This window comes from Harpia harpyja, chromosome 19 (assembly GCF_026419915.1).
Source record: "Harpia harpyja isolate bHarHar1 chromosome 19, bHarHar1 primary haplotype, whole genome shotgun sequence".
NCBI lineage: Eukaryota > Metazoa > Chordata > Aves > Accipitriformes > Accipitridae > Harpia > Harpia harpyja.
In genome coordinates this window covers 11,024,137-11,041,568 of record NC_068958.1, presented here as the reverse complement: position 1 = coordinate 11,041,568, position 17,432 = coordinate 11,024,137, and the positions used below count along the sequence as shown (strand labels likewise).

At 49.3% G+C, this 17,432-nt stretch overlaps 1 protein-coding gene across 2 annotated transcripts in view; it reads left to right on the top strand.

The window, feature by feature from the left end:
• The first annotated feature begins 829 nt into the window (after window positions 1-829).
• EHMT1 (euchromatic histone lysine methyltransferase 1) overlaps window positions 830-17,432 on the top strand; it is a 123,256-nt gene continuing 106,653 nt past the window's right edge. The window contains exon 1 of one of the 2 annotated variants that reach the window (XM_052814703.1): window positions 830-900. In XM_052814703.1, coding sequence (XP_052670663.1) covers window positions 880-900 — 21 coding nt within the window. In that variant the 5' untranslated portion in view covers window positions 830-879. The remainder of the gene's footprint in view (window positions 901-17,432) is intronic. The other variant, XM_052814713.1, reaches the window with a different exon arrangement.

Below are 17,432 nucleotides of genomic sequence, written 5' to 3'. Positions count from 1 at the left end.
ATGGATTTACGGGCCTGGGCATTAGGAGGGGCCCCGTGGGATTTGGGAAGGTGAAAGCAGCTATTGTGGGTGCTAGGGGTGTGGGAAAGGGAGGGAAGTGGCTGCAAATGACACCCCCCCCCCCGGGACCCTCTGGGGCAGGATTGGGGAGAGCTGCTTCCTCCTCCCTGGCGCGTCCATCCCCGTCTTTAGCTAAGACAGACTCCTGAGAGCTTGCACGCATCAAAATAACACAAAAGTGGGAGAAGTTCCACCAGGAGGTGCTTTTCAAAGCGTAGTTTTTTGGCAGGAGGATGGAGGGACTCCGACTCTTTCTGGGCTCTTCCTGCACGGGTTTTGTTTCGGATTTGGGGCAAGCGCTGCCGCTGAGCACTGTCACGGCGGGGTTCTCCTGACACTTCGGGCAGCTCGTCATCTCTCCGTTAGGAACGGCTGGTGCTCTTGCCCCCCAGCAGCGCCGGACGCGGGGGGGGGGGGGGGGGGCGAGCTGCGGCCGCGGGTGGGGGATAAAACCCGCGGTGCGAGGGGCCAAAGCCGCCGTCTCGGGGGCTCTCGGTGCCAACAGTGAGGAGTCCGTGGTTTGGGGGGGCCGGCGAGGCCGTGCGTGGGGAGCGAGGGGCCCTGTCCCCATGGCTGCCCTGTCCCCGTCTCACCCCATCCTCAGCCCACCCCCAGCCCCGCTCCAGCCGTACGGCAGCCGCCTGACGGGCGCCGCCATGACGCCGCACGGCCAGAGGAGCCCCGCGGGGGCCGCCATGCCGCCGCGCGCATGCGCGGTGGCCGGCGGAGCGTCTCCATTGAGAAGAATGAGGGGAAAGGGGCGGAGCCAAGGCGTGAGGAGCCGCCGAGGGGGCGGGGCTACGCTCCGGGGCTCCGGCCATGGCCACAGTGGATGCCGAGGTGAGTGAGAGCGGCGGCGTCCATCTACCCGGGCGGGGGGAAGGAAGATGGGGGAGCGTGGAGTGGTATCGCCCAGGGCCAGGCGGGTTCTGTCGGAGGCCGGGAGGGGGGCCGTGCCCCCGCCGCCCCATGGTTCAGTCCAACTCCTCTGAGGGGAAGAATGTGGGAGCTGCTGCCATTGTGTGTAGGGGGGCCCGGGACTCTGTATAAGTAACACCCCTCCGCGGTGAGTCAGTGGTATGGGCCATACAGGTTCCGGGGTTCCCCCCCAATGGGAGCGAGTGCGTCTAGCGGAGGCGGGGGCGGAGGGGGGGGGGGGGGTTGGAGCGGCGAGGGCGCCATCCATGTTCCGGGGCCGCCCCATGCGGCGGCGGCGCCGGGCGGCGCTGGCGCGGCTCCATCCAGAGTCCAGGGCCGGCGGGGCGCGGCGGCGGCCGGGCCGCCGCTATGAGCCATGCAGGGTCCCGGGCGGCGGGCGCGCGCGCGCCCGCGCGGGGGCAGGCATGAGGCATGCAGGGCCCCGGGCCCGCGCGGCGGCGGGGCGGCCCCGGCCCCGGCCCGGCCCCCGGCAGCCCGGCCCCGCGCGCGCGGCGGGAGGAGCCTGCCGGCCCGGCCCCGCCGCCCGCCGGAGGGGCGGCCGGAGCCCCCCCCTCCCGCGCCGGGCGGGAAGGGGAAGCGCGCCGTCAGGCGGGCTGTAGTGCCTCCGGCCGCCTCCCGGGGGGCGGCCGCGGCCTCCGGCTTTCTAGGAACCGGGGCCCGGGAGGGCTGCGGGGAGGCGGCGAAGCTGCCTTCGGAGAGGAACACCCAGAGTTTTTCCTCAGAAAACTCCGAGTTTCCTCAGAGGCCGGGCGGCCCGGCCCGGCCCGGCCCGGCGCGGCAGCTCAGCTCCCCGTTGCGGAGCCCGGGCCGGCTCTCTCCCTCGGGGCGGCGCGCCGAAGCAGGCCCAGAAGCCGCCCCTGGCCGTCAGCCGGGCGGAAAAAGCCTCCCTCCCCCGGCTGTCGGAGGGCGAGAGGGGAAGGGAGGGCCGCGACGTGCCCGGGGGGCGCAGCGGCCTCCCTGCGGTTCGACGGCCGGCCAGCCCGGGCTGCCGCGGTGCCGGCCTCCGCAGAGCTGTCACCGCCGTTACCGGTGCGGGGCTTTGAAACGCCCTGAGCGCGAGGCTCGAGGAGATACCGGAATCGCATCCAAAAATCCCCAAAGGAAACGAAGTTTGCCATGTAATGACAATTAGCCGTGATTAGCCAGATCTGTAAGCGTCCCCAAAGAGTGCAGCACGCAGCTCGACTACCCCATAAAATTACGCGAGCGGCACAGGGAGCCGAAACGCTGGCTGCGCTTGCCGTGTTGCTTTACGCCAGACTGAAACTTTTCCCTCTTCCCTCTGAAGCTTTTGTGAGAGAATATAAACTCTCTTTATAAGTCTGTTTGCCCTCAGGTGAACACTAGATTGCAGCATGCTGGCTGCTGAGCCTTCACATGCACAAAGAGAGCAACGAGATAATAAGAGAGGTGTATGTTCATGTACAAACTGCATAAGAGCTGGAGATGAGTGGATGCTCCATAAATGTAGCCGGATGTAGTTACTTTACCGATCAGCATCTCCTGACAGCTGGGTTACACCTTACTGTTCAGCAGTGCTGCAGGCTTTCCCAGCTTTCTCCCTGAAATACTGTGTTCAGAGGGTTGTGCTGCGGCAGGGAACTTCTGCCCGGTGCGGGATGAAGTCTGTAGCATGGCCACGCAGGTGGCAACAGCAGTTCTTTGCAAAGTGCTGCAAAGACAGCTCGAATTTATCACTCAGACAAGATTCCCGTCATCTTTGGTGGGAGTTTTGTCCAAGGCTTTCCTTACACTTCCTGTTCCATCACAACTGCATCTCAAGGCCTGATCCTGCTGCCCTTCCTTTGTGCTTTTGAAGAGGATCGGGTGTTTATCTTGCCGTGTGATAGAGGAATCAGCCCTCGGGTGCTTTTGTGACTCCATGGTCCGGTTTTGCCTTCGGCTACCTCGGTGTGATTGCTTTCAGAAGAATGGCATGGCTGTAAGTGGGGCAGGAGTTGGCTCCTAACCCATCAACTCTTAATGCACAGGTTAGTCCTAACACTACAGATGCACACCTTTTATTTTGGGAAGCATCTCCCAGGAGTCCTGGCTGGGTCTGCTCTGTATGCAGAGCTTTAAGAAACATTGCTCTTAGGATCAGGCTTAATATCCACAGATGTTGCTGTGGAGGGAACGGTGACTCATTTGGAGTTTAATTCTTCCCCTCCCCCATAAACTCAGTTAAATCTGAGGCCAGATCTGCCTTTGCTTATACCCCTCTGAGGCCAGAGGAGAGGAAGTTGGTATAAATCAGGCTGGAATTTAGAGACCGGAGGAGATGCTCTTTGCTTCCCCGGTGCTGGTGGGGGAGAGCAAGGACCAACATCCCACAGCTGTGGTGTTCTGCCACGTGCCAGATGGAGCAGAAATGAGGGATTATTTCACTTGGTCAAGAGAGGTGCAGAGGTGTGTTCCTGGGAGGAGATATTTGCTCTGAGCAAAGAGCTGGATGGGAGTGGGCCGGTTGGAAGACTGCTGCAGACAAAGTTGTTGGCAGTCAGCTAACTCAAGACAAAAGCTTCCAGTATAGAATAGCTTCTTGCCAGATCTTAGTGTTGATGGGTGAGGGAGAATCTCTCCGAGCACCAAGTTCTTCATAAGTTCTGAGTTGTAAACTTCGGTGGTTATTCTCTTCTGGATGCCTTACTCGGAGGCTGCCCCAAGTAATCTCTGTGCTTCAGGAAACTGTTGAGCTGCCAGGTAGGTAACTGTGCTGCAGTCATTAGGTGCAATAAACATATTGCTGCAGAGAAGCCTGGTTTTGCTGTTGGTGATTTTTAGCAGGTGTCTTATATCCAGTCTGGTTTGGGGCTTTTACGTATTTTAGACCTACTGTGAATACAGCACTAAAGAGTAAAGTTTAAGGAATTGAGTTTGTCTTGCTCAGCCAGTTTTATGGTAGTGCAGATTCATTGAATTTGATGCTGCTACTCCAGTTTGCCTCAGTTTAGCACAGAGAATCAGCGGACCTTGTGTTTGTGTGTTTCCAAAAATGATCGTTTGGTGTGAGCTTGAAAAGGGAGGTTTCAAGCCACGATGTTTTTCCTCAGGCTCGTGCTAACCTCAGGAAGGCTGGTGCCTGCATGCTAAGCAGGAAGTAAGGTGTGTGTGTGGCTTTGAATGAAGTGGTTCTCTTCAGAAGTCACACTGCATTTTTCATCATTTTTTTTCCTCCTATCTGTTCTGATCTGTAACACCTTTTTTTCTGGAGATGCAGCTTTGATCTTTAAAGTGAAGAGACGGCATGCAAGCCACATAGAGGACAGATTTCCCCACTGCTCAGCACCCTCAGCTGAGGCCGGATCTCCGATGAGTTCAGCACCCAGCAGCTCCCCACGTTTTAAAGGCGAGGACTCAACAGGCTGAGCAGTTTCGCAAATCAGGCTTGCGGTGCGATGGCTTTGCCCTGGCTTTGATCCTTGCTCTCATCCCCTCAGCCAGCTGGTGCTGGGAGCTCTGTAGGCAGCCCTCCGCCTGTTCAATGAACTCCCTACTGGATTAAGGGGCAACATTCACTCATGTCAAAGCGCTTCCTATTCACGGGTCCCTGGCTGGAAGGAGGTTGCTGTAATAGGCCACCGAGTGCAGGAGTGATAATAGGAAAAGCCAGGACCTAATGAGCAGTGCCTTTGAGGAGTGAGCACGTAGATGATTTCTTCAGTTTCCCACTTTCTGTTTTGCAGGTGATGCGAAATCCAGTGCTTCTTTCAGGTCTGCCCTGCCCTGCCCTTCCTCCTCTCTCATTTACTCCTGCCAGCTGGTATCGCAAGTGAGGAGAGGGCTTTGCTTTCCCAGGGCTGTTGCTTTTAATACGGAGTCTGTTTCAGTAAGCTACATCAGGAAAACTTGGTGCATTTTAAACCCCATCATCTTTTCTCCTTTGTGAGCTATCTGGAAGCCTGCATGTTTTGATGGCTGCAGGACAGCTGTTTTCCTCAGTCTCCTTAGCGCAGTGAGGGATGTTGATACTACATTGACATGAGACTGTGAACACGGACAAAATACGTGTGTTTCCACTTTTGTTACATTTCTTCTGGGGTACCAGGGTTAATATGGTTTGCAACATCTTAGCTGTGTCTTTGTATGAAGAAAGAAGTTTTTTTCCCCTCTCTGATACTGAACACCTCGTGAGGAGAGTTTATAACTTTATCAGTTAGGGACTTTCACACAAGGGTTACTTTGTTAACGTGTTAAAATTACACGCTGCCCTGTCCATGATGAAATTTTACCCTGTGTCGAATAGATGCTAACATCTACTTTCCCAACATGAATTCTTGCATGTGGAGCAAGCTGTGGGCTAGCAAAGGCCCTTTGGGAGCTCATCTTTTTCTTCCATGTGGAGAAACTTTATAATAATAGAAATAATAATAGAATGGGCAAATACGACTTCTGAAGTTTTAAGAAAGCCTTGAAAGTGCCCTTCAGTTGCATTAAGCTAATATGGCTAAGCCAACGTGACTGAAGGAAAGCATCCGAAGAACGTTTTGTCAGTCAAGGCAGAATCAAAGGCCTGGTTTACACTTTAAAAAAAGGTCTTCCAATATAATTATGCTGGCTGGAGAGGATGATTTTTCATTTTTCCTTGCTGAAATAGTCATATTAATAAAAGTCCTTGCTGTGGATGTAGCTGTATTAGTTTAGAGGTGTTTTTAGACCAAGGTAGCTTATATTTTGCTTTCCAAAGCAGAGGGTTGGTCTACATTTGAGAAGTTTTGCCAACTTAGTTATCTGCCCATGAATGCGAAGAAATTGCTCTCCCCTCCACCATAGCTGTGTCAGCAGAAGTCCTGGTAAAGACGCAATTACCAGCAAAAACCCCAACAACAACAAGAAAAACAAACAAACAAACATCTCTTCCATGGAGGGAGCTGATTAGAGCTGTGCTGGCAGATAGAGCTGGATGGGCACTCACCTTGCTAACAGCTGTGCCAGCTGATGAAGGCATTAGCATCCCTTAGCGGTTCATTGCCGCTAGCAGAGAGTGATGTGCCGGTACCCTGGGGTATCGCACTTCCAAATGTGCATGAGAGCAGCTGATGTCGAAATGATTAGGGACTGATACTGTTGCGCTGCCACTGATCTGAAATGCTGGTCTGGGGCCTTGCTCTTTGTCAGCTTCCCTGGCATTTTGTGATCTGTCTTTTGTGATCCCCTCCTGAAGCTGGGGCAATGCCGCCTACGTGGCCTCTCTGCACCACACGTGGGGCTGTGGAGGGGATGGCAGCAGGCTGCATTCCTCTTGCTTTTCCCTAGCAAAGTGCTTGGAGCAGAGCACAGCTGGTGCCTGTGGTTTGGGTCACTGGGTCCCAGAAAAGGAGGAGGTCAAAGGTGGTTGTGTTTTGTGCAGGACTGCGAGAGGTTCAACAGGTCTGTTTGAGTGCTTCAAGACATGTTTTGCTGGAGATTTCCCCCTCCTTGACCATCGTGGAAGCCAAAGGTCGCCACTGAAAGGCTCATCTAGCTGTCTGTGTCTCAGGTAGATCAGGGAGAAGTTGTGTGAGTCCGTCCTCCCTCAGTGCGTGGGCAGGCACATCCTGTTGGTGATGGCTGGTGACTGGTTGAAGTGGTAAAGTAAATCCGACAGGGAGTGGAAGCTGTAGCCCTCCTGGCTTAGCTTGGCTGCCAAGCTCTGTGAAATGCATATAAACCCAGAATAAACTGTACTTATAAAAGCAGTTGATGCTGGTATCGCTGCATCTAAAATAGAAAGGCCTTCCTGCTTTTAATTAAAAATTTCTAGCATAGGCAAAGTATCAAGGACATCCAGCATATCCTCTTTTCAAGTAGGAAATGTTCTTCCAAGAGGATTCCTGTTTCCTTAATGCCCAGCCTGATCCCCACCATTGTCTTGCTGTCTGCCTCTGTACCAGCTCGTTTTGCCCGAGTTTACATTTAAGATAGTTTGGCTCCACGGAGGAGTCACCATTCAAACACACTGCCTGACATACACTGCGGACAGCTGCTGAGCAAGGTGAGCCGACATAGTGTAGGGCTGAGCTGCTTGCCTGTACAAGGGACTGGCTTGGGGGTGGAGGTGGGCTATTAAATATTAAATCCATCCTTTTCAGTGTCATATCTCCTTCTCAAGGGAGAGCTCTCAGAGGCAGTGGTGAGCAGTGTCAGTTTAGGACAGGGAGACGGTGACTGGGATGGACTGGTAGAGCAGAAAATTCAGGTCCACTTCTGTTTGCATACGGCTAATCATCCTGCAGAGACAGCACACAGGAGAGGGAGGAAATTTGCAGGTGGCGCAGCTGGGGAGGAAGTAAATACGGAGCAAGATAACCAGGCTGACATGGATAAACTCAAAATAAAGCCAGGTAAGTGACTTATCCCATTTGCTACAGGGAAATGTAAAATTATGCAAACAGGGATAAAAATAATCGAAGTGATTATAGCTTCTCGGGTCAGCTAGGCCAGTACATGACCCAGGAGATGGTTATGAGCTTGCTGTGGCTACAGCATTCAAAACCAACAGCAGAGAGCTGGGGAACTGAGCAAATTGAGGTGAGTGGAGATAATAGAGGTGCCCAAAGACTACACAGCAGGCCCATTACTTGTGATTTGGGCCAAAGTATTTCAGCCAAGTCCAGGAGGCTTGTGATGCTGCAGAAAAACATACCTGCTTGTGCTTGTCTCATTGCTAAAAAGAAGAGGAATGTGGTGTTTATTGCTTCTGAGAATGGAGGGCAGCCAGGATGAATCTGATGGCTTGAGCCATCGTTAGAGCCAAAGGGAACACAGCACGAGAGCACAGGCACCTCTGGAAAGAGAATTGCAGTCCAGGTGTCTGAACTGAAATATGCTGTGCTTTGGCCTTGGTTACATAAAGAGGAAAAGTCCATGCATTGTTCAGAGTGCTACTTCAGATTTTGAATTAATTTTAGAACTCAAGTGTAGATGTGGACAGATGTATTTTAGCATGTTAATTGGCAAAAGGCAAGCCTGGTCTCCCCAGGACTATTGGCCATGACCTCTTGATGCATTTGAATACAGCAGTGAAATATATTCCGCCCCCCCCTCCGCCACCCTTTTCCTTTTTAAGCATGAGCTCCTGGATTCTGGGGAGTGTCATCTACCTTCTTCTTCAGTCACACACTTCTAGTCCTTGCAGCTTCAGAGGAAGTTTTAATAGGTAATTTCTCCCAAAGGCTCAAAGCCAGAAGGCAAATTACCCACATGTTTTATCCAACTTCAGAGGTAATTGGGGAGGTTTCATACTGCTGACCCAGAGCATTCAAAAGCTATAGTCAGGTTCTCTCAAAAATCGTAACATTGTTTCAAGAAGTGGGAAATTAAACATGCACATGGCAGAAAACTTAGAAAGGATTAATGGGTTTCAAAATTACATGCTTCATCCAGCCGTTGATTTGGGAATTGAAAGTACGCCTGTTGCAATATCAGGAGGTAGTTATTGAAACGTGACGTTCATTGGTGTCTAGTGAATGCAAATGCCCAAAGGCCTTTGACTTCAAAGCCATGCCCTGTTCCAAACTGACTACAGTTTTTGATGCTGCATTAGCTCAGCCCAGGTGTGAGCAGCTGGGCAGCAAAGCCATATATATTTTTTACTATTTCTTCCCTGTAGTTTAATTTACTCTCTCTTGATTATCTCAGTTCCTGGGGTGTTACCCAAGGCATGTTTTTATGCTGCCCTTGACTGAAGTTCATTCCCTGTGAGTTTTGCTTTAGGCACGTGGAAGGGACTTGCTGGAAGGCGCTGGAGGCTGGCAGCGCTCTGCAGCTCGTGTTGGCTCCACATGCCCTGCGAATCGCCAGCCGTATCTGTGCTAGCGCAGGGTGGAGGGGAGGATTTGGGGGCTGGAGAAGCAGTGCCTCCAGCTTGGAGGTCATCAGGACCTGCGCTAAATGGGAGATGGGGGTTTAAGTCACTTGCATTTTTGGGACCTGAGAAATTAACTTAGGTTTTTTGATGCATTTCTTATGTCCAAGAGGGTAGGTAGCAAATTTACACCCCATCAAATGTGGTTTTATCAGTGTAAAGAAGAGAGTATGTATTCGGGAGATTAATAATCAGGCTGCGAGCTGGTTTATATGATTCCATCTAGTATCCTGTTGGCCTGCAAGTTTGAACATAAACCTTAAGATTATGAGGACATAAAGCATGAGTCTAAATATTTTATTAATTGAGGAGCATTATTAATATTTGATAGATTAAATCAACACCCAGAAGGCTTTGCAAAAAGCACCACTGCTGAACTGATAACCGAGACATTAGGTGTTTTTAATTGCAAACTTGTTTGTAATAGCTTTTGTCAACTCTATGTTTTAAATGTTAAGGAGCTGTGAATTCCACACATTAGAAATCCTTTTGTTCTTTGGATCAGGAAGAACATTTTCTAGTACTGGTAGGATGCATTGTTTCAACTTGGTGCTTTAATGCCTTCTTAATATGCAAAGATGATTGTTTATAAGCAGTTGTCCTATAGGACCTGGAGATGACATCTGGAATATTTAATCCTTTTTTGCCACGCTTTGAGGAAAAACAACAAATGTTCCTTTAAAGATGGCCTTCGGATGAGATGTAATATTTACTCTTGCTGTAGTGCCAGATCCTGTAGCTTTCAGAGCGTGTGTGGAGAGGGGAGGTGAAGAGCCATGCTGTCTTTTAATCAACATCCCCCTGTACCAGGGAGACGCCACCAGTGAGCAAACAAACTGCTACTGAGCACATTTGCTGAAGATTCGTCTGCTTTGACTTTTGACAATTTACAGTGGGGAGAGGTTAGCACAGCCTCCGGCTTGCATCGTTTGGAAAGGCCAGCGAGGGGGGATCATATTCTGTCTTGGTTATTTCCACTTTGTTTTCCAGTCACTGCAAGTTGTATTTCCCATCTTTTTTTAAGATTTAGACCAGGTGTCTGTCACACAGAGTGTACTCCAAGCCTAAGTCCCGCATTTTGGGGATTTCTTTGTCTGCGAGTTTTATAGTCTCCTTCACTACTGAAAGTACCCTTCACGCTGGTGATACGGTTACGTTCTTGGGTTTCCAAGAGTTTAGCACCTTTTCTCATGCAGCTCTATGTTGATGGCACATTGGTCTTAATCATTTATGGCTTTTATTAAAAACTGATTGGTTTGATGTCTTCTCAGATCCACACCTCTAGACTATCCTCATTGAGGCTGTTTTATAGACATAATTTATCTTCTGCCCCTGTGTGACAGCAGACTAAAATTTTACCTACTGCTGCGGATGCAAATGCTGGTGCTTTATGCAATTACAAGATGCATGTTACATTGCTGTTGCTGCTGTTTGTCCTGGCGTCGTGGCTTGAGGCTGCTGTCAGCAATGACATATGACACAAAGATCCTCCTCGCCCCCAGCCAGCATTTGGGCTTAAATACAGCTCCTGGTGTGATCCCAGAGGCAGCCTGGCTGCGAAGGAGAAGGTCAGGAGGTGATGAGGAATGAGGGCGATTTCTCAGGTCTGAGGCTTGGCTAGTGCTAGGAAGTTTTACCAGCCAACTTGCCTTTCTTCACTGGGCCTTTGTTTCCAGCCACGCTTCTGATGAAAGGCAGAAACAGCAGCTCCTCCATTGGCTGCAGGAAACCACCTCCCCATGCGGCACGAGCCCTTGACGAACACGCGCTGCGGCCGAGTGCCAGTGTGGATGCGCTCCAGTGTCAGAGCTGCGTTGGCAGCTGCGAGCCCCGGGCTCTTACTCGTGGGGTGCTGGCTCCTGCCAAAACAGCCTCCTGCAACGGGGAGGCAGCATGGAGAAAAAACAGCTGGGAGAGGGGATTTCCGTTACCTGCCTTGAAACGCACCTCGCCGAGACATCTGGTGGCACACCGGTTTGAGCCTGCGGTGCCTCTTTGTGTGGCGAGGGCAGGCAGGCCCCAAGGAAACGGCTCGGATATTCTCGGTGAGCTCCCAGGAGTAGGGAGGTTTGATACAGTTCCCCCCCAACGTACTTGTGATCCAGCAGCACAGTTGTGTCAGCGGCTTGAAGCCGATGCAGGCTCTGTCAGCAGAGCTGTATATTTTGCAGACGTGGCCAAAGAGCTGACTGCAGGAGGCCCCGTCGTCGATGTGTATTTATACATTGGATGCCCAGGGATATTCTAAATTCTTCTTTAAATGACAAAAACTCCACAAGTGGAAGTTGGTGTGGAGCTGCCAAGAGCTGCTCCTGATGCAACAGTGTCTGCTTTCAAAGAGAAATGTAAATGGTGACATGTGGCCCCCTGGTTCCTGCATGTGTTCCCTGATGAGTCAGGTATCTTAGCTTGCACTGGGATGGTAATGCTGATGCAGTTGCTGATTGCTGCCAAAGCAAGGAGTCCACACAAGGAGATAAGACAACAGTCCTTTTCCCTGCTGGGTGCTCATTAACATTTTCTTGCTGATGTATTATTAATTAAGCTAATTTTTATTGCCCTGTAAGTATAGATGGTGCTTTGCAAGCACAGAACATAACCTGCTTGTTTCCCAGAGTTTCTGAAGAATGTGTGGTACCACGTGCAAAATGAGAGTATTGGAAAAACTGACTGTGCGGTTGAATACTGAAGTAAGGTAAATCTCTGGGTTTTGTTTTCTTTTTTCCCCTCTTACTTAGCAGATGCCTGGCTTCATGGTTGACTGGGGCTGGTGAATGTGGAGCTATATGAGCAGAGAGCTAAGGACCTGTAAATGCCCTGTATGCAGAATTAGTGCAGACAGATAATAGGACTTAAGTGCAAGGAGAGTTTGCAGCATTGACCCTCCATGAGACAGAAGATTACATAGACTAAAGTAGAGTATTACATTAAAAAGAGTCTTGGGACCTGATCCAAAAACACAGAAATTGGGGAGGGATTTGCCATTAGCTTCAGTGAAAGCAGGCTGCTTGCAGTGTACCCAAGCAATGGGGCAGTCAGCAATTTAAACAAAAGAAGTTAAAGAACTGTCTAAGCAAGGCTGGTTGACGGAGTCCGATTATGAGATTTAGAATTTGTCCCAGCTGAAAGGCCACCATGCCCAAGACGACTTCGTAGTCTTGTTAAATGCCAATGAATTGAAATTCTGCTAATTGGCCTGGCATTGCCGTTGTGGTGCTTTGTTTACTGCAAACGCAGGGTCCTTGCTGTCAGCAGCCTGCATGTCTTAAAGGTGCAGCTGTGTGCTGCCGGTGACAGCATATCTGCGGGGGAAAGTGTGCGCTGTCATCTCTGAATTTGCTATTGCAGATCAGTTTGGGATCTGTGTGTTTGGAAGTCCCTCGAGTCTGCTGAGATTAGGTGTTTGGATCTGTATGGGTTCCTTTCTTGTGAGGTCTGCGAGGTGGCCTCTTCATCCTAACACATCCCTCAGTCCCTTTTGTGCTGGTAGTTTCCCTGGGGATGAGCAGAGGCTCCCACTCTTGAATTGTCCTGGTTGAACACTGTGGCTGGGTTCTACAGCCTGTGCTGCTCTCCAGGCTTTGTCCCTGGGACAGGTTGTTTGATGTTTTGCTACCTGTGATGCTTTTCCCATCTGTAAAACAGAGGTAGTATTTTTACAAAGTTATAAGCTTGTCTTGGTGTTAGAAGCCTTTAACTGGAAGTGTTGTAGAAATACGGAATGTTAATTTTTAAATGTTCAGGTTATCTTCACTGGGTAAGAGACAGCAAGTTACATAAGTCAAAATGTTCACTATTTTATATGCTCTGGTTTATGTGCTCTGGTTTCTGGCTTCATTCCTTGAGATCATGGGTGGGCCTGATTAAGAGAAATGGAAAACTTCTTCTAGAAGCACTTTGTAACACATGAACTATTTGTGATCAAAGCCAGTATGACTCCAAATGTCCAGCACTCTTCTTTGGACTTCTGATAGCAGCATTGGACTTTATCTTGAAAATGTGATCTGTAATCTTTCACATGTTCTCTTATTCCATTCTTAAATTAGGCTAACGTATCCTGTTCCAGCCTATGCAATTATTAACAAACCTATGGAATGATGGCATCTATTGTACGGTCATTTTGTGCTCCTTGCTAGGAAAAATCCACTTTTAATAAACAAATCCACTTTGACAATCTGTCACTGACTTTTCTAAAGCAAAAAGTTGGGTAGAAAAGTGTCACTTTAGTGAACTTTTTTTTTTTAATCTGGGTTTTTTTACGTGGTTTTGCAAGAGCATAGCTGTTGCAGCTGGAAGTTCAGGCCAAGTTTCATAGTGCAGGTGAGCGGAGGAAAGCAGGGAGGGGACTAAAAGGGCTGGAGCCCCCCATCAGCATCCTCTGCCATGGGCTGTGTCACAGCCACGCAGCCCAGGAGTGCCTGTTGCCAGTGCAGGTTCCTCCCAGCCACAGTCTGGCTACGGCTGCATCTGACCTTGCAAAAGCACTGGGAAAAGCTCTGCTCTGCTGGTTGATTCAGCTGTTTTATTTTTTTGAATGAGAAAAAGCCCTTAATATTTTGGCATGAATTCACAATGCTTTCCTTTATTCTGTGCGTGACAAAACCATGTGGTTACAGTCTCTTGCTCAGCCTGGGTAGGTTCCACTGCTTCATGGACTGCCATCAGAAGTTCAAGCCATATCTTAAATCCTACTTAAACCTCACTCTCCAGCAGATCCACTTTGTTTGGCTCTGGGCACAAGAGTGGGAAGAAGTGTGTTATATCGAGTACTAGAAGTTAAATGCATGGAAGGAAAATCAACCGGTATTGTTTTTTCACTGCATTATCAGAGCTTTGTGAAGGTTTGGCCAATGCAGGCTACGGTTTCTGTTAACTGTAGGTATCCCTGTGTGTTACATCACCAGAGGAATAAAGGCAGGAGGAAAGGGTTTCCTGCCTATGCCAGAAGACATTACCTGTTCTTTGGGTACGTGGGTTTCCAGCCACGTGTGTCTCAACAGATTCCTCTTTCAGTATTGTTGTCCAGGGACTGTTAGACACAGGCCACCTCCACAAATGAATTTCCAAGAATACAGTAATTTCCCCATTTCTTTCTACAGGAATACATGAATCAAAATTTTTGTTATTCTCCATATAAATTCAGGGGCTGTTTTCCCAAGCTTACTTTTAGAGCTAATCTTCACGCAGACGCTGCCATTATCTTGGTGATGTGTCTCCTCCCCTTAACTCACCAGCTGCACTGTGGTATTAAGCACATCTGCCTCTCTTGACACGAGAATGCTGTATCGCATTGCTGCCTTCTGGGCTGGGCAGCATATGGGAGGACTAGTTAAAATCTCTATCTTTTCTACTAGATTCTAAGAGCTGCTTGTGTGACAGCATCAGCTTCTCCAGGGATGTGGTGCCCAAAATCAGATAAAAACCCTTTCCTCTCCTGAGAGCCCCCCTTGAGCGTGCCAAGTGGTCTACCTGTGGCATAGGTTATTTATATGAACACAACTCGGTGTGGGAATGAGCCCATGGTGCCTCTCGTAGTGGTACATTGCAGATCCAAATCAGGCAGAAGAGGAGCGCAACTGTGTGCTGCTGAGTGCTCTGCTCTGTAATTACATAGCACGGCTAGACAGGTAGGTTTTGATCTTGCAAACATTTACGCATCTGAGTAATAATTACTAATATGCCATAGTATTCAGCGTTACAGGGAGAGCTGTTCATCGGTGACGTAATGGCTCAGATGCTGGCTGCACCTTGGATATAGGGTTGCACGTCTAAGCCCTAGATGTGTGGGTAGGCATGAGCCATGCTTCCATCTAGGAATGCTTCCTTGGTAAGGCTATGCAGGTGTCTTGTTGAGTGTGGGTGCAGTTTTGCTGGCAAAATAAGCCCTCCTAAGTGAAGCAAGCTACTTCCATGGCATAAAAACCTCTTGGCTAAGGGCTCCTGCAGAGGTGTTTTCCTCACAGCCCTCCTCAGCAGAGCAGAGAAGTCAGGAAGCAGGAGATGATGGCGGTGTGTTTTAAACAGCAGTTGCAGGTTTTCAGACATGAGCCACTGGATTTGTAGAAATCACCATTGACAGGATGATCATGGCAGTTCCTTTGCATGTTGAAAGCTATGACTGTTAATTAAGATTGTACTGTGAGAGCTCATTTACATACAGCTCTTAGCATATACAGACTGAACCTCTACAAATCCTGCTTTACGGACAATTAAAGTTAGCACTTCTGTATTGGTATAGCTAATTTGTGTGAAGACACAGGGCTTAGCCATGTCGATATAAGCATGTTTACGCTGGTATAAATGTGGCTGTGCTACACATCATGTAAGTGTGTTGATCAAAGTCATGTTCACAGGAGTGCATTTATTATGTCAGTATAACTTTGAATATGCTTTGAATTGTCTCAACAGAACTAGCATGCTGTAGAGGATGCCTTATCAGGGATAGCTAAAAAGATGCAAAAATTGTGGATGGACCAGTAATCAGGTCCTTGAATTAATTTACTTTTTTCTACATTACACTATTTCAGTGTTTGTCATTCCATGTGTTTGTATTTCTCTGTGTTGGGTTTTCTTTTTTTTTTTTTTTTAATGGGTCAAATAGGGAACAAGCTATTTTGGAAACATACAGACAAAAAGCTGGAGCATAGATGCCAGTTGAGGTGAGGCTGGACCATATCCCACTGGTCATTTGCTTTGCATGCCGTGTGAAAGGTATGTTGTTGAGCAAAACAGAGTAAGGCTCAGAGTGTGGAGGAGGCAATGATTCTCCCAGAGTTGTGAGCAGGCACGCTAGGAGACATCTGAGCATTGATACCTGCCTGTTTTGGAAGGTTGCAGTCAGAGTCTCGTGCTATCAGGGCCTTTGGATCAAGTTGCAGCAAAACCCTTCAGTTTTCCTGAGGTCTGGATTCTCACTGTGCGTTACGGCAGGCTTCAGAGCGTGGGGCTTGGCCATCTGTTCCCAGAGCAAGGCAGTCTCTCAGTGCTGTGATCCTCAGCAGCTCATGTAACTTCTCCACCTTTGAATTTTAATCCAGAGGGTGGATAAATAATGTTCATCCTCTTCGCTGCTTGGTTTGTAACCTGTACAGGTGTTACAAGCCGGAGGCGAGGCCAGCTCAGAGCCAGGCTTTGAGCCTTACTTCCTTGAAGCTGGTACTGCCTTTGCTAGCCATCATACTCATTTTCATAAGCCACCATGAGAATTTTTGTCTTTGTCAGCTTCACTAAACCATTTGCTTAAGCTTTGAAAAAAATTTTTTTGGCTTTCATATGTAAAGCCAGACGCCTCCAGGACTTCCTCTCTGATACTTCTGCTTAGTTTGTCTGAGTGGTTTTTAATCCCGTGCCAGTAGGGTGTAAATGTCTGTATAGCAAATATGACTACTGCAAGTGGCTTGCTTTTCTTAGCTACCTCATGGAGCCTTCTGGAAATAGGTGGCAGAGCAAAGGTTGAAAGCCACTGGTGTATTATAGGAAGACCAGGTGCAGAGGGTCACCTCTGCTAATCAAGAAAGGACCCCCTCAAACAGTTTTTGTTCATCTCGAGAGACAAATCAGAGTTAGTCAGATCCTTGGAATCAGCATGGGGTGAAATGAATTCATGTGCATGTGAAATACGAGGATTGTCTGAGGTCTTCCAGAGTTCTCCAGTACCAAAACTGGTGCTGTAGTGTCATGGTTTAACCCCAGCCGGCAAGTAAGCCCCACACAGCCACTTGCTCACTCCCCTCCAGCGGGATGGGGGTGAGAATCGGAAGGGTAAAAGTGAGAAAACTCGTGGGTTGAGATAAAGGCAGTTTAATAGGCAAAGCAAAAGCCACAGACGCAAGCAAAGCAACAGAAGGAATTCATTCACCACTTCCCATGGGGAGGCAGGTGTTCAGCCATCTCCAGGAAAGCAGGGCTCCATCACGTGTAATGGCTACTTGGGAAGACAAACGCCATCACTCCGAATGTCCCCCCTTCTTCTTCCCCCAGCTCTATATGCTGAGCATGACGTCCTATGGTCTGGAATGTCCCTTGGGTCAGTTGGGGTCAGCTGTCCCGGCTGTGTCCCCTCCCAACTCCTTGTGCCCCCCCAGCCTGCTCACTGGTGGGATGGGGTGAGGAGCAGAAAAGGCCTTGACTCTGTGTAAGCACTGCTCAGCAATACCAAAAACATCTCGGCATTATCAACACTGTTTTCAGCACAAACCCAAAACATAGCCCCATACTAGCTACTATGAAGAAAATTAACTCTATGCCAGCACATGCAGACAGCGTGATACAGCGAACACAAACCACCATGGATTGATGTTGACAGTGGGCTGCAGTCACACAGAAACTTGCTTCCTCCCCACACTCCAGTGAGTAATATTTCAATTAGGGCACCGTGCACACATCTTTGGTGTAGTGTCTCCATGCTGAAGGTGCTAGAAGGGCCAAAGGAAACTCCCTGAATCAGTCTGCTTTGAGGATTATTTTCTAAAGCATCTGTACTCATCGCAACCATGTGGGCTACTCTGATGAGCCCTGAAAGGTGTCTGGAATACAGTGAGACCCCATTAAGAGACTAATTTTGTCTACCCTGCTCAATGAACTTCTG